Here is an 18207-nt window from a genome sequence, read left to right on the forward strand (position 1 = left end):
GCCCATCAACAGAGGACTGGATAAAGATGTGGTACATATATACAATGGAATATCAGTTGTTGTTTAGCGCTCAGTCATGTCTGACTCTTTGGGACCCTGTGGACTGTAGCCAACCAGGCTCCTTTGTCCATGGGATTTTTTCAGGCAAGAATACTGCAGTGGGTTTCCATTTTCTCCTCCAAGGGATCTTCCTGACCCAGGGATCAAACCCAGAATTAGCTGGCAGATTCTTTACCCCTGAGCCACCAGGGAAGCCCTTACAATGGAATATTATTCAATCATAAAAAGAATGAAATAATATCATTTGTAGAACATGGATGGACTTAGAGATCATATTAAGTGAAGTAGGCCAGTCAAAAAGATAAATATCTTATGATCTGTCACTTATATGTGGATTTAAAAAACCATGATACTAATGAATGTATTTAAAAAGCAGAAACAAACTCACAGACCATAGAAAACAAACTTATGGTTACTAAAAGGGAAAAGGTTGGGGGAGGGATAAATCAGGATTTGGGGAATAACAGATATACACTATTTTATATGAAATAGATAAGCAACAAGGTCCTACTATATAGCACAGGAAACCATATTCAGTATTTTATAAAAATCTATAGTGGAAAGTATCTGAGAAATATATTATATATATATGTAACTCTTTCATTGTTTCACATATATAAAGCAGAATTACTTTGTCATACACCAGAAACTAACACAACATTGTAAAACAACTATACTTCAATTAAAAAAAAATGAAAACATCAATTCAGTTCAGTTCAGTCGCTCAGTCATGTCCAACTCTTTGCGACCCCATGAATCGCAGCATGCCAGGCCTCCCTGTCCATCACCAACTCCCGGAGTTCACTCAGACTCACGTCCATCGAGTCAGTGATGCCAGTTAGTCCTATCTATTTCACGAATTTTAGACTGAGGGCAAAAATCAGCAATGTTTTTTTAAAATCCAGAAGGTCTAGAGAACTTGGAATATGTTTCGAAAAGTTAGAAGACATACAACTGTTTATGAGGCTACCAGCTGTGTCGAAGATTTCCTCAGGACATAGCTTTGATAAACCCCTAATTTTAATCAAAGTTCATACTATTAAAATCATTTCTCCTAACCTTTAGGATCACTGAAATAATGTATGTCTATTACTTTTTGATACACTAACTTGTTTTTTCATATTTATATTTTGAATGTATTCTAATTAAACTCTTCCTGGATTCAAAAACCCTTTAGAGTGTTTTTATTTTAAAAACCAAGGGGAGAGTCTACTCAGCACTTATTACTTTGAATTTTAATGCCTGTATAGCCACTGATCCTTCGACTAATGGTGACAAATATTCTGTCTAGTTGAATAAAGTCAACAACTTTTTAATATTTAGATGATTTAAAAATGCTTAAAAGTTACTGATGATTAAGATTTTAGACCATGATGATTCTCAGCACCCAAATTAATTTTGGTATCTATTTTTAACATCAATGTTTTTTTAAGAATTATTATCTTTTGGATGATTTAAAGTGGTGAGCAGCAAATTTCATTTAAGAAGTCCAAGCCTAAAATGACACAAGCATATAATTAATTTCTCTACAAATGTCTCTAAATGAAGTCACTTGTTTTAATACAGATATGTGTACTAAGAAAGTTACAGGGCGAGTACAAGGCACATGATGAATGTAGTCATGAAAAAAAAACAATTTTTAATTTAGTAGACCCTATCAATCTAGAAAGCCTATGAATATTTACTAATAATTCAGTATGCTGAAAAATAGAAGAGATGAGATACATACAAAAGATGAGCATCATATAATAAAACTCTTACTATAAGAGTATCAATGTCTATTACAATGTCCATGACCCCATAATTATATTTGAAATTAAAAATTTAATGGGAGCTTCACATTCCTAGGGCAAATATTAAAATAAAATGTACTTTAAAAAAATAAAATATGCATTCAGGTATTGAAAAGACTGCTGGGTTATACCAAGGTCTTTATTCTGAGAGCATAACAATTTAAAAACTTAACATGTGATAAGATCATAGTGATATAGAAAAAGTTTTCATGTATATTCATAGCCAGAATATGCTACTATTTCATACACATGTATGTCCTAAGGGTTCCATAATTCCACCTTTTGCCTTTCATCTTCACAGTTATTTTAACTTACCTTCACCATCTCTTAGAATCTTTTAGCAATTCAGCTCAGGTAAATATGCATTCGCATAATGGACTGTCTAGTCCTTTTCAAGGAAATGCAGTACACACATGACTCCTCGGAATTTACAATGTAGTTCTGGAAGCAGACCAATGAAAAAAGAACTTCCGAATAACAAGGCAAATGTAACGAAAATTTAAGGGACAGGCACACAGGAAAACCAGCAATAGGATCCCTATAAAAATCTAGTCTTGTATCTCAGGAAAAGCTCTATAATGGCAAGGTTATACTAATAATAACAAATAGATGATAGGTATATAGACAGATGATGAACAGATAGGCAGATACAACTCATGAATTCGAAAAAAGAAGCCATTTCAAAAAAGGGTAGTTCAACTCAACTTGAAACATGAGATTTGTAGAAAGCTCCCCACCAAAACTTCCAGGGGGACTCATTGTTTCAGTCACATTGTTGATCATGCCTTTAGTGGTCTCTTACCTACCACCTCTGAGCTTTTACATTTCACTCCCATACTTGCTTCACCAAGATTCTGCAAGGGAATTAATCACTAATATACTGATATATACTGTATACTATAAAACATCTCTCATGCATTTTAAGTGAAACTAGCTATGTAGCATCTATGAGAAAACTGTGAAAAGAGTCACTAAAAACTTTTTCTGTAGGGTTTCATTCTACCGCAAGACATTAGTGGAGAATAGCTGCTTAACCCTAGTAATGGATTTTTATATTTAAACATTCTTACTTAAAACTTAAATCCTCTATGAAAAACTTATTACTGTAGATTTTCACAAATCATTTTTTCATTAAATAGAAAACATATGTCAAAATATACGTGATGCATTCTATATAACATTTTTCTTCATTGTTGAAGAAGAACTCACAGAAAGATTAGAATTAGACATTTTGAGACAATCTGACCCACTTATGTACCTGTACATATTCCACTCAGCTTAGTGATAATACTTGGTAGTGAATTTCAAAATTATTAGAAATTGTCTTAATGCTGCTCTCAATAATGCCTACATTTTGACATATTAGAACCTAGTAAAGATTACCATTTTATCATTAATTGCATAATACAGATAAGTTAATTTACATAAATATTGTTTTCTTTCTTCCTGAGGTTTCAGGTGAACTGTATTCATGTGGAAAAGAAAAACAAGGTTGTGTAAGCATTTTTACTTTTGGTGAATAATTATTTCTGAGGAAAAAAGATTTCCCACCTTAACTTAGTCCTTAACATTTCTTTCTGTTATTTAAATGTCCAATTGTATTCATTTTCCTTTTTGATATCCAATTAATCGTGCCTTTTGAGTAATAAATTTTTTCCAAAGAAGTAATCCATTCCATAACACTGATTATTTGATAGTCATATCAAAAAAGATATCAAAGTATACAGTCTATGTTATTATTAAAATTTGAAAGTATTAAATTAAGATGATAAAAATATGGCAAGGCTCCAGTTGTCCTAATTTAAATTTACCATTTGAAAACATGAATTTGCATCCAACAGCATAAATTTTCAACATGCATGTTAAAATAATATTTTAATTCGTCATGAAAGTATTTCATGAAGTAGGGCATGAAAAGACAAATGTTTGCCTATGGAAACAAGTCATGCTGGTACAAATCAAATATAAATAGAAAATGTTCATAGCTTTGCACTATCTGGGCTTATTTGTTGCATGCAATTTAGAAGCAGCTACTACATAGCATATTGAAAAGCAGAGACATTACTTTGCCAACTAAGGTCCGTCTAGTCAAGGCTATGGTTTTTCCTGTGGTCATGTATGGATGTGAGAGTTGGACTGTGAAGAAAGCTGAGCACTTAAAGAATGGATGCTTTTGAACTGTGGTGTTGGAGAAGACTCTTGAGGGTCCCTTGGACTGCAAGGAGATCCAACCAGTCCATTCTAAAGGAGATCAGCCCTGGGATTTCTTTGGAAGGAATGATGCTAAACTCAAGTACTTTGGCCATCTCATGTGAAGAGTTGACTCATTGGAAAATACTCTGATGCTGGGAGGGATTGGGGGCAGGAGGAGAAGAGGACAACAGAGGATGAGCTGGCTGGATGGCATCACCAACTCAATGGACTCGAGTCTGAGTGAACTCCGGGAGTTGGTGATGGACAGGGAGGCCTGGCGTGCTGCAATTCATGGGGTCACAAGGAGTCGGACACGACTGAGTGACTGAACTGACTGGACTAACTAGTCCATTGGAAAAGACCATGATGCTGGGAATGAATGAAGGCAGGAGGAGAAGAGGGCAGCAGAGCATGATATGGTTGGATGGCATCACCGACTCAATGGACATGAACTTGGGAAAACTCTGGGAGATACAGAGGCCTGGAATGCTGCATCCCAAGGGGTCACAAAGAGTCAGATACAACTTAGTGACTGAACAACAATACTGGTACATTGTTTATAATCTTCACTATATTTCTTGATTGACCAAATGACCATCTCTTTTATTCCAAAAAATACTCATAGTAATCCTTTGTATATCGTCCTTGCTCTAATATGCTAAGTAAAAGGACTATAGACCCTGAAGACATGGAGGAAGCCAAACTGTAGACCTTCAGGAATTGAGAGATAATAGTTAAAACAAAAAAAAAAAAATCTTTTTCTAAATGTACTGGGAAATAAATGAACACCTACCTGTTGTTTAAGAGAATCACAGCAGCTCTTCATTCATATTTCTTTTTTTTGTTGAGTAGACTTAATTTTTACTTAATGCTAGTATTATAGGCTTTTAAAACATTTCTATACCATCTTCTATTGTAATTTAGAAATATACTTATTCTGTGATTAAAACCTAGTTCATATGTCAAGCAGGAAAAACAGACCTCATAATCATATATTACCTTTTTCAATATGCATCCTTTTCGACTCATGTCCCATGTCATGACCAGCCAAATCTCCCTCTTTGGGCCCAGGGAGTACGTTTGGTGACAAACCCATCAACATCTGGTTCATGGACAACCCATTCTGATGGACAGCTGTCAAGCCAGAAACAAAAGATAAAAGAATAAAACACCATAATACACAATATTCAAATAACCTATTTAAACTCTTTTGGAATCAGAAATAAATAAAATATCATGGTCTAACTTTAAAATTATGATCTAAGTTGAACAACATGAGGACTGATAACTATGATAATTCTTAAGAACAAGCAGAAATATGTTGAAAATGAAACTATTTTATCCTCTATTTATCTCATAAAATAGGTACATTTTTTAATGTCTAGAATACTTTTGAGTGGTCATACCACTATAACCATTACCAATGAACTATTCAGGCTTTATCTAATGTAACACATCCTCTCCTGAGCCTTCTGTAACTGCAAAAATAACCTTCTGTAACTGCAAAAACTACAGTCTTAAAGCTAGAACACTCTAAGTCTATAAATTTAAAATCTAATTTAGAATAGTTTTAGAGGCATGAAAGGGCAAATAGAGTTTTCAACAAGTTAAGGAACTGAAATAGCACTGAAATTCAATATTCATATTCTATTCTAGTCAATGGGCTTCCCCAGTGGCTCAGAGGTAAAGAATTCGCCTGCAATGCAGGAGATGCAATAGACGTGAAGTTGATCCCTGGATTGGGAAGATTCCCTGGAAGAGGAAGTAGCCACCCACTGCAGTTTTCACAGACAGAGTATCCTGAAGGGCTACGGTCCATGGGGTCACAAAGCGTTGGAAATGACTGACGCAACTGAACATACACACACACAGCCTAGTAGACAAACCCTAAGTTTAAGAGATATCAAAGTACGTCTTTAAAAATTGGATTTTGAACTCAAATTTAAAAATAAAACTGCCCATTAATATCTATTAAATGGTGGAATGATTTAAAACAATTTCTTTCTTGAATTATTAACAGTAATCTGTCACTACTGACAGGATAAAGCAGGAGACCAAATACCCTTATGATCTCAATCCAATCAATATATTTCTTAATAAATTGCCCATGAAAATCTTGGTTTTGTGAAAAAATTTGAAGTCATTCCATAAAGCCTTACTTTCACTGAAAAAAATTCATTTTAAAAATATGTAAAATAATTTGGAGAAGGGCATGGCAACCCACTCCAGTATTTTTGCCTGGAGAATCCAATGGACAGAGGACCCTGGCAGGCTATAGTACATGGGTATGCCGAGTCAGGCATGACTGAGCAATTAACAATAACCCACAACTTTACTTTAAATTTCTTGATCATGAGGACAAGGATTAAATATCTGAAAATGTGATCACAAAATAAAGTATGAACTTACTTTTTAGAATTTTATAATAATAACATGTGAAGATCATATGCATTACTGACTGTTACTAATTCAAATCCTAAATTTGACCAATTTCAAACTCTTCAATCTATTGATATCTGAATGATTATGAAATGTGTTTTTCTTGAAACAGTTATTTTGAATCTATTTCTTTTATCCCTCTTTGTCAATGCAAGGATGAAGTTTAAAAATTGTAAATTTTTAAAAACTGGCAAGGATGGAATTGAAGGAATGAAGAGGAGTAATTTGTACACAGTATATTTGGATACTAGATATTTGAGAGTTGGAGGCGTTTACTTCAGAAGTAATCTACAAGGTTACTTACTTTCTCTAACTGTTTCAAAGCTCATATCTTTATGTGTGGCATCAAAAAGAGGGAGTTTATATCAGAATTGTTAATGTACTACCATACCTCATGCTATTGCAAACTGGGAAACATAATTTTGAGGGATGGCTACCGCTACAGAGGTTCAGAACATGATACATCTGAGATCTCTTCAGAATGAGGGTATTTTGATTAGAAAAGCCAGCTGCACCTAATAAAGCTTAAAATGGTGACAAGTGGAAGAATGACACCTACGAATTCTGTCCGAGGAGCTCTCAGTCCGGGCTGGAGAGCTGGACACACTGCTGCTGCGGTGTGATGACGGGTGGCTGCCAGGCCTTCGGCCCTCCTCCAGGGAGGGGGCAGGTGACGGGCTGTCGGGAACACGCTCCTATACCGCCAGGGGAGGATGGGGGGGGAAGAAAAGAGGTAAATACATTGGACCCTTGCTTAAGGAATGTTGGTTTTTCTTAATGCTACAGAAATGTGAAGACAACACATTTTTCCATCAACATTTAACTGGATTAAAAGACACATTTTATTAATTTTTTAAATGTTTTTAAACTTTTATTCTATATTGAGATATAGCTGAAGAGCAATGTTATGATAGTTTCAGGTGAATAACAAAAGGATTCAGCCATACATATACACGTACTATCCTTCTCCAAATCTCCCTCCCATTAAGGCTGCCACATAACATTGAGCAGAGTTCCCTACAGTAAGTTCTCACTGGTTATCCATTCTAAATATAGCAAGCACTGTGTATATGTTCATCCCAAACTACCTATCTTTTCCTTCCTCACCAGCAACAACTATAAGTCTAAGCAAGAAAATAATAGAAAGAAAATAGGTGAACACCACTGTAGTAATGACGAATGTAAATCCCCTCTTTGGATAAAAACAGAGGTCAAAAAAGACATCCAGTTTAGAACCATTAGACAACAAAGAATGAACAGAACAAAGCAAGTTTTAATTCTAGACAATTATCATTATAAAAAAACCTAATACATAGAGTCTATTGATTCAGCAAGTGTCTAGGATCATTTAACACACAAATGATCATAGTGACATCATCAAAATCATACCAGAGGAGCTGTTAACAGCTATTTCATTATGGGACTTCTCTGGATATACTTGGGCAGTCACATTTTAAGGGACCATGGAAATCTATTATTATTTAACATTTGAATAATTTTGATTCTGGTAATTTTCAGACTCCTAGCATCAATGCAACCCGCAAATATATTACTGAAAATTAATGAATAATGTATTAGGTGTATCCCAGGGAAACATGGTATTATATTTCCTGATCCTGTCCTATGTTCACACTCAGGTCCCATTCCATATCTTACCCAAGCCTGGCACCTTCCCAGTGAGACCAATGTGCAAATATTGTGTTGGCCAAAAAGTTCATTCAGATTTTTCTGTTGCATCTTACTGAAAAACCCAAACGAACTTTTTGGCCAGCCCAATCTGTTGTATAACTGTCTCCACTGAGCTATTATAAATGGATTTACAGATTAATAAATAAAATACTCATTTGTTAACATTTGCTTCTTTGAGCAAAGAGATATTTACACCTTCAGATATGAACATACACTGTCCTTGATAAAGACTTTTCAATAATTCATAAATATTTGGAAGCCTACAAGTTAACTGATACATGATACATAATAAATAATAAGCAAATTATTCCTGATTAGAGTGCAAAAATGCAAATATGACATAAAAGCAGACTGTGAAACCAGAAGATGTTCTAGAATGAAATCAGCCTATAGGAGGCTATTTTCAAAATATCAAAGGCTAATGTAATATAGAAAACAGACAAGCTTAAGGCTTTGTACTAACAGAGAAAGAGTACCGCCTCTCTTCAATCTCAAAAGTTCATTTAACCCAGTGATGGTTTGCAAGTCTACTTTCCATTAGAATCACCTGGGCAGTTCCTCAACATGTATATGCCTGGGCTTTACTCCCTGAGATTCTGGCTTACATGAGTTGAATTGTGTCCCCTCAGAATGACTGAAGTCCTGACCTATGGATACTTATGAATGTGAGCATTTGGAAACAGGGTCTTTGCAGATGAAATTAATTGCAATGAGGCCATACTAAAATAGCATGGCTTCTCCATCGAACATGACAGATGTCTTCACAAGACATTGTAAAAATATGGGGAAAATGTGAAAGAGAGAAAAACTGAAGAAGGAAAAGCATCATGTGAAGATGAGGTAGAGATGTGACCTCTGCAGCTGCAAACCAAAGATTGCCAAAGCTTGCTAGCCACCATCAGGATCTTTGGAGACTCAAGGAAGGATTCTACCCAGAATCTCAGAGGAAGCATGGTACTGCTGACACCTTGCTTTCAGACTTCTAGACTCCAGAAATATGAGGATATAAATTGGTTCTTTTAGGACCCCTGGTGGGTGCATTTACCCTGCATCTGCTGTGGGGCCCAGAAACCAATATTTTTTAGGACTCTCCAGGTGATTTTAACATATATCCAAGATTGAACATCACTTGTCTCATATGCTTTTTTCAGTCCTGCACATTGTCAATAATCATCTTCAACAGTTACACTAAGGCTTCATTCTTGAGGATCATACAAATAAAAAGAAAATAACCCTCAAGAATAGCCAAGCCCTCTTCCAAAATCTAAACATAAAACTGTTTCTCAGTATGTATTCTGTAAAATAAAAAATAGACACAAGAAACTTTACAACAAAGAATTTGCCAGGTCAAAGAATATCATAATGAAAAGGAAAAAAAAAGTCAACTAAAGTCTACTCTTTATAGTTGCAATGCATATTTTTAAAATCTATGTCTCAACGTGAAAAATGAACACAATTATCAGAATTTTTTTTTCCAAGCTAAATAAATCAAACAAGTCATGCTTCTAAGTAGTCTACATTCTATTGGTCACATTTCAGACAAATGACCTAAATTTCTCAGAAACAAGCACATATATGATTTAAAAGAATGAAGAACCCACATCTGGATGCTAAAAGTTACTGCCCATCTTCTAATTATAATTTAAAAGCAACTGAGATTATAAATCTTCCTTTTTACCATTCACCTTTAAGTTAAACTTAAAACAGCTTCAAACTATGAACTTATTATGTGTTCAGTTTAATGAGTTTTGTCAAGCTCTCAACAATTTCCATAACCAAGAAAGATTCCCATGCCCCTTTCCAACCTATTTCTCCCAACCCCATAAGCAACTGTTTTCTGAGTTCTATCACCAAAAAGAGGTTTGGCTGGTTCTAGATTTCACAAAAATTAGCTCATACAGTACCTAATTTTTCATGTCTGCCTTTTTTACACAACAAAATGTTTCTTAGATTCATTCAGGTTGTTGCATGTATTAATAGTTTATCTTTTTTCTGTCTGAATATATTCATTTGTACATAATGTTCAAAATTCTCCAAGCCATGTTTCAACAGTACATGAGCCATGAACTGCCAGATGTTCAAGCTGTATTTAGAAAAGGCAGAGGAACCAGAGATCAAACTGCCAACATCTGTTGGATAATGGAAAAAGCAAGAGAGTTTCAGAAAAACATCTACTTCTGCCTTATTGACTATGCCAAAGCCTTTGACTGTGTGGATCACAACAAACTGTGGAAAATTCTTTAAGAGATAGGAATATCAGACCACCTTACCTGCCTCCTGAGAAATCCGTATGCAGGTCAAGAAGCAACATTTAGAGCCAGATATGGAACAAGAGACTGGTTCCAAATTGGGAAAGGAGTATGTCAAGTCTGTATATTGTCACCACACTTATTTAACTTATATGCAGAGGACATCATGAGAAACACTGGACTGGATGAAGCACAAGCTGGAATCAAGATTGCCAGGAGAAATACCAATAACTTCAGATATGCAGATGACAACATTCTTAGGACAGAAAGCAAGGAGGGACTAAAGAGCTTCTTGATCAAAGTGAAAGAGGAGAGTGAAAAAGTAGGCTTAAAACTCAACATTCAAAAAACGAAGATCATGGCATCTGGTCCCATCACTTCATGGAAAATAGGTGGGGAGACAATGGCAACAGTGACTTAATTTTCTTGGGCTCCAAAGTCACTGCAGATGGTGACTGCAGCCATGAAATTAAAAGACACTTGCTCCTTGGAAGAAAAGCTATGACAAAACTAGACAGCATATTAAAAAGCAGAGATATTACTTTGCCAACAAAGGTCTGTACAGTCAAGGCTATCATTTTCCAGTAGTCATGTATGGACGTGAGCGACTGAACTGAACTGAACCACAGTTTTTAATTTAAAAAAGGTAATAAAGTTCACATCAAGTCTCTGAAATCACAAATGTAAGGGAAACTTGGCTTCTGTGTAGCACTCAAAGGCTGGAGTTTGTGTCATTTTTGGAGTATCTGTGCATTTATTATAAAGTATGGATTTATAAAACTGTATAGAAGAACTCCTTTTTGGTCCATATAAATGTCTATATAAACAATCCATGCTGTAGTTAATTGCAAACATGACCAGATACACACTATATAGACTCAGATTTCTCTAATAAAGAGGTACCTAAGTTTGTCTAAGTTTTAAGCGAATTTCTACTACAGCTAAATCTTAATTAGATTATGCAGAAATATATGGTGTATATTAAACAAAGAACATTATTATATTTTATACAAATAATATTTTCTAAATTAGCCATTCTATTTTATTCAAAAGTTCACTCAAGTCAATGTTTATCCATCTAAACATTTTAATATTCTTTCTAATAATTATGTAACTGATCATATTTTCAGTGGAATGCGTTTGTCCAAACAGAGGTAAAGTGCAATCTTGGAATAAATCAACCCCTTTAAAATCATTTTGCAAGTATGAGTTTTCCTGTCCTAAGAGATTTCTCAGTGGCACTAATGGAAAGCATGAGAAACTGATTTTTTCCCTGAGATATTTAGCTCATAAAATACTAAAATATTTAATGCACAAAACTCTAGTAACGATGGTTGGGTCATTGAAGAGTTGCTTATTTTCCACATGGGGTAAACAATTATTTCATTAGTCAATGTATTTAATTGTAAAAGTTTTATTGGATGATTCTTTTCATTCATGCCTTATTCATTTATTCACTTACACATTCATAACACTCTAAAAGTCATATTATAAACTAAGTAAAAATAAGCTGGATTAAAATCTTACTGTAAAATACATCTTAAAACATAATTTAAGGCTTAGGCAATATAGGTGAAATTGTAGTATTTATTATAGCTTTAGCTTATTTTTACTTTAATTGCTTTTTTTGTCTAGGAACAAAGGATGCAAAGACAACATTTAATACTTTTACTTAAAGAAATATTTTAATATATGCAAATTTTATGCTTTTAAAGCTTAAGTATTCAATTGAAAGTTTCTATAAACTGAGACACAACATATTCAGTCATTTTACTTAATGTATAATTTCAATCTTTGGAACATGATGTATTATTCTTTGAAGAATTTCATTAAAGTAAAATCCATTGAGCAAGTAAGATTTGAATACATTGTTGTACAATAAATTAATTTATTTCAACAGCTTAATTCTTTTATCATATTTATATGCTTGCCTTTCCAGAGTATGCTATAAGATGGAGAATAATGGAGACAGTAAAGAATTGCTTAGGGGAGAATCTCATAATTATTACTGAAACAAAATAGATAATGAGTTTTATTCAGACATAATAAGAAAGAAGCAGTTCAATGTCTATAGGGAAACTATGTAAACTGGATTTATCATTTCATTTGTGTGAGACCCTTTAACCTCCAAGATGGCCCTGAAGTAGGACAAAGAAGAAGAATATTTAATACTTCAACACACTGCTTTATAGTCCTGCATCATAGCTTTACCAATCAATAAAACACAATCTTTCGCTGTGTTCTATCTTTATAAAACTAGCCACAATAATAAATGAAAATTTAAGAGGAATACACTCTCACTGGAAAAAACAGGTCATAGTAATAAACTAATGGTAACAGAATAACATAAAGGAAAATCTGCATTTACTTTTTCTAGGTAGAACAAGAAGTATTGGTCTATACTATAATTCACAATCAAAGGTGGAGTTTAAAACAATGAATTCTAAAAGGCTAAAATAAAAAGTAGTTTGGGATTAATATACATACACTACTATATATGAAATAGATAACTAAAAAGAACCTACCATATAGCACAGGGAACTATACTCAATATTTTGTAATAACGTATAAGAAAAAAGAATCAGAAAAAGAATATACAAGCACATACACATATATATAGCTGAATGTATACATACATATATATGTAGAGTTGAATCACTTTACTGTATACCTGAAATAGCACATTTTAAATCAACTGTATGTTAATAAAAATTAAAGTAAAAATTAAATTTAAAATATAAGCTGTTCAATATTACACATTTGATTAATTAAACATTAAAAAATGCGCTATCTCAGCAGCCTCATCTCCACCACAAAGTGCATTCTATTTTATCAACTTAAGATATTTTCTTAGCGTAAGATTAAATAATCACAGTTCATTTCTCTAAAGGGTTATTTCATTTAACTTTACTTTATACTGCTCTCATTTTAATTATCTTCATTTTCATCACTTCTTCAGTTAGCAATTCCCTTATTGAGTATGTTATAGAATTGGGAAGAAGAAATGTTAAATTTATCTTCATACAACTATTATAGTACAAAATTGAAGTTGATTAGCATTTTTTAGAACTTAAAATCCTGAGCTTTCAGACAACTCAGACTTCATTCATTCAGAGGATATTCACTGAGCACTTACTGCACACCAGTGTTCTAGGCTCTGGTTATGTGTAAGTAAACAAAACCAACAAATTTCCTTTCTCTAATAAAGTATATGCCATCAGTGAGTAAATACTCTTAGTGAAATCCATAATCATTTACACTGATGGTGATATCCAAATTCTCTCCTTCTGGAAAAGTGAACAGAAAGGATAAATAATAAGATTGGGATTCTGCATTCAGGAAAATGTTAAAAAATACTTCTGGAAGATATAACAAACAATTCTAATATATATGCATCTAGTAGAAGATTAGGTAGCCATCATCAAAACTCCAACTCAGACTTCTAAACTGAGGCTTCAAAGGATATTTAGATAGCTCTTTTTCATTGTTTTGATGATGATTCTCAAGAAATACTCAATTTTCCTTATGAGTATTTGGGAAATACTCATGGGAAATGGGAAAATGGTAGGGCCCTTGAGTGTAATCATAAACAACTTAACTTTATTCTCCTACTCTCTCATCAAACTTATTCATTGTTGACAGGGAACTATATTTATTCCATATCTATAAGAATTCAGGCAGTCTGGAAACTTTCCAGATTCCTATTTGGTGAAACAAATTCCTACAGTCACTTTGAGCAGCAAAAGGCAGTCTTGACTCAAAAGTTATACCTCAGTCTTATGTAATCATAAATATTATCATCTTAATTAAAAGAGAAGTCAAGTAGGTAGAATAGAAGGAAGACAGAAAAGATGAAAAGGTAAGTTCTGAGTCAGCCAGCATTGCCATTAATTGGCATCTCTCTATTCATGCCGAATGCTTAAAGCTAACTTTTTATCTAGTTAAGGCACTGTGTATGTTCTAAGAGGTCACCACCTCTATGAACAGCTCACAGTTCCTTGATGGGTCTAATTTGACTCTGTTCCTCCATCCTCTGAATTTATGGTATAAGTACATCTGGATGCTTGATTCAGGTTGATATGGCAGCAAGAGTACTTCATTGATGGTGGTGTATGCTTCTACAAGAAGTGCAGACTGTCTGCTTGGTTGCATTTTATGATGACAATCAACACTAAAAATCATGGCCTAGATTCGTCACTTCATTAAGGTTTGCAATATGATAAATTTGAAATATGTCATTCCATAATCAGAAGATTTCTATGAACAGAAAGTTTCTCTTATGCATTATTGTGTTAACCTAAAAAGGAGTACGTCAAGGCTGTATATTGTCACCCTGCTTAATTAACTTATAGGCAGAGTACATCATGAGAAACGCTGGGCTGGAGAAAGCACAAGCTGGAATCAAGATTGCCGGGAGAAATATCAATAACCTCAGATATGCAGATGACACCACCCTTATGGCAGAAAGTGAAGAGGAACTAAAAAGTCTCTTGATTCAAGTGAAAGAGGAGAGCGAAAAAGCTGGCTTAAAGCTCAACATTCAGAAAACAAAGATCACGGCATCTGGTCCCATCACTTCATGGCAAATAGATGGGGAAACAGTAGAAACAGTGTCAGACTTTATTTTGGGGGGCTTCAAAATCACTGCAGATGGTGATTGCAGCCATGAAATTAAAGGACGCTTACTCCTTGGAAGGAAAGTTATGACCAACCTAGACAGCATATTAAAAATCAGAGACATTACTTTGCCGACAAAGGTCCATCTAGTCAAGTCTATGTTTTTTCCAGTGGTCATATATTGATGTGAGAGTTGGACTGTGAAGAAAGCTGAGAGCCGAAGAATTGATGCTTTTGAACTGTGGTGTTGGAGAAGACTCTTGAGAGTCTTCTACTGCAAGGAGATCCAACCAGTCTATTCTAAAGGAGATCAGTCCTGGGTGTTCATTGGAAGGAATGATGCTAAAGCTGAAACTCCAATACTTTGGCCACCTCATGCGAAGAGTTGACTCATTGGAAAAGACTCTGATGCTGGGAGGGATAGGGGCAGGAGGAGAAGGGGACGACAGAGGATGAGATGCCTGGATGGCATCACCAACTCGATGGACGTGAGTCTGAGTGAACTCCAGGAGTTGGTGATGGACAGGGAGGCCTGGCGTGCAGCAATTCATGGGGCTGCAGAGTTGGACACAACTGAGTGACTGCACTGAACTGAACTGAAGGAACAGTCTGTATGAAGAAGGCAGGGAAATGCTTCATTTCACCCCTCTATCATTTATTTAAACCTTTTTTTTTTTGTCTTTTAAAATATTCAGTTCCCTAGAATTCTCCAACGGTGAACAATGAGTTTACATTTTAACATTATTATGCACTCATGGATATAAATATGTGTCTTGTATGTCAATAACTGGTATATGGCATCCTTACTTGGAATTTTGTTTTAATATTTTCTCTTCCTTGTTAGCATCCCCTTTTCATATTCAATATCAATACCCAAATAAACATTCAGGGAACATATATAACTGCTTTTCAAAATCCAAGTAAAATTTATTCAAAATAATTTTCTTTTCGTAAAAATGATGTATAAAAGTGATCCATACATCTAGAGTTATTCATGGTTGCTCCAAAATAAACTATTCTATACTCAAAAACAAATTAGGTAAATGACACTACTGTAAGGTTTTTTAAATCTACTTTGTGAATCTAGTTACTCTGGTTCCAGTTTTTATAATCTTTTTTTTTTTTTAATTTTAAAATCTTTAATTCTTACATGCATTCCCAAACATGAACCCCCCTCCCACCTCCCTCCCCATAACATCTTCCTGGGTCATCCCCATGCACCAGCCCCAAGCATGCTGCATCCTGCGTCAGACATAGACTGGCGATTCAATTCACATGATAGTATACATGTTAGAATGTCATTCTCCCAAATCATCCCACCCTCTCCCTCTCCCTCTGAGTCCAAAAGTCCGTTATACACATCTGTGTCTCTTTCCCTGTCTTGCATACAGGGTCGTCATTGCCATCTTCCTAAATTCCATATATATGTGTTAGTATACTGTATTGGTGTTTTTCTTTCTGGCTTACTTCACTCTGTATAATCGGCTCCAGTTTCATCCATCTCATCAGAACTGATTCAAATGAATTCTTTTTAACGGCTGAGTAATCCAATCAAAAAATGGGCCAAAGAACTAAACAGTTTTTATAATCTTTAAAAAAATGGCAACCCAATCCAGTGTTCTTGCCTGGAGAATCCCAGGGACAGGGGAGCCTGGTGGGCTGCCGTCTATGTGGTCGCACAGAGTTGGACACGACTGAAGCGACTTAGGAGCAGCAGCAAACATTTTGAACTACATGCAAGTAAAGTATTATTTACTGATATAGCATTTTAGGGACCTGTTTAGAAAAGATATTACAGAATGGAAAATATATACACTGTATATAAAAATTTTCAGTGTTTAGTTCTTTAAATGAGAATATACTAAACTAAGTCTCACACACACACCACACAACAGGAGACGGGTAGAGAAAATTAATTAAAATTAAGTCATATTTTATGTTATCAGAAAAATACTGTAATATGGAGCATGAGGAAAGATGTTTATTCAGTAATGTAGAGTAATTTGAATGTTGCCAAATGTCTCAAAACAATTCTATATTATCATTAAAGAAAAGTGATATAAAAAATGCATTTAAAAGTCTGATTTGCATACTACTCAACTACCAACCCCCCAAAAGCAAAATACACTGCTTGTGTTATGTAAAAAGAGCTAAACAAGAAAAAGGGAGTGAGAGAGAGAGAGAGAGGTCTTATTACATTATTGCAACTGTATTTCAAAATCTTGTCACAGATTCTATATAGAATTATGAACTTATTTTTAAACAGATGATTTTGAATACTTTGGAAGAAAATAAACCAGAAATAAGGTGAAGATAATGTTACTGTAGAAAGGCTTCTAATGATTTTATAAATACCAACTTACTCATTACGACAACCTGATGAGGCAGTAATATAATAATCCCCATTGTACAGAAGAGTAAACAAAGACAGGGATGTTAAGTGACTTTTACAAGGTCATAAGACTAGGAGATGGCAGAGCTGGAATATAAACCAAGGAGGCTTCCTCCAGAATTCATATTTTAAACTACTAAAATACATTGCCTTTCTTCTTTAAATTTGTTTTATATTTCAGCAAGAACCATTTAAAAAATCCTTACAATACCATTGTGAATTTATTAAATAAAAGTGAGAAAAATATAGATTCATTCAGGGGGATTGGGGTTATTTGATGAATGATTCTCAAAGAGAATCAATGAGTAGAGCATTTCAGCCTATTAGGAATTCTCTAATGACAAGAGGAATTGATCTCTTGATTTATACTGTTTGTTTTCCTCAGTGATTTAAGGTAATACAAGTGATACATCCTTCTACAATTTGGAAATGATACAAAGGTGGTATAAATAGATAATATGATAGTTTGGAATATTAACATTAAAGAGCATCTAAAGAGCCTAAATCAATAGACTGGAAAAAATTAATACAGATAAATGCAAATTACTAATACAAGCAAAAGATAAAGAATTAAATTAGTTGCATTTCACATCAAAATCCATGAAATTTACTTAGTCACACGTTCAACTAACAAAAAGTTATGAACTATGACTAAATTTATAAAGTATTGTCCAAGCTAAATTTTATGTTAGTTTTGGTCTCTTGGGTTCACTACTAAAACATTATGCAGGAAGGGGTGGTGTGGCGGGGGTTGATTTAAAAAAATAAGAAAGTC

At 34.3% G+C, this 18207-nt stretch overlaps 1 protein-coding gene across 3 annotated transcripts in view; it reads right to left on the bottom strand.

Annotated features, from left to right (window-relative positions):
- Positions 1-18207, bottom strand: part of DACH1 (dachshund family transcription factor 1) — a 495552-nt gene that overhangs the window by 150806 nt on the left and 326539 nt on the right. For all 3 annotated transcript variants that reach the window (XM_069602314.1, XM_069602315.1, XM_069602313.1), the window contains 2 exons: positions 7045-7180; positions 5046-5180 (listed from right to left, as the gene is read on the bottom strand). In XM_069602314.1, the coding sequence (XP_069458415.1) occupies positions 5046-5180; positions 7045-7180 (271 nt within the window). The remainder of the gene's footprint in view (positions 1-5045; positions 5181-7044; positions 7181-18207) is intronic.

Source organism: Ovis canadensis, chromosome 10, assembly GCF_042477335.2.
Source record: "Ovis canadensis isolate MfBH-ARS-UI-01 breed Bighorn chromosome 10, ARS-UI_OviCan_v2, whole genome shotgun sequence".
Lineage (NCBI taxonomy): Eukaryota > Metazoa > Chordata > Mammalia > Artiodactyla > Bovidae > Ovis > Ovis canadensis.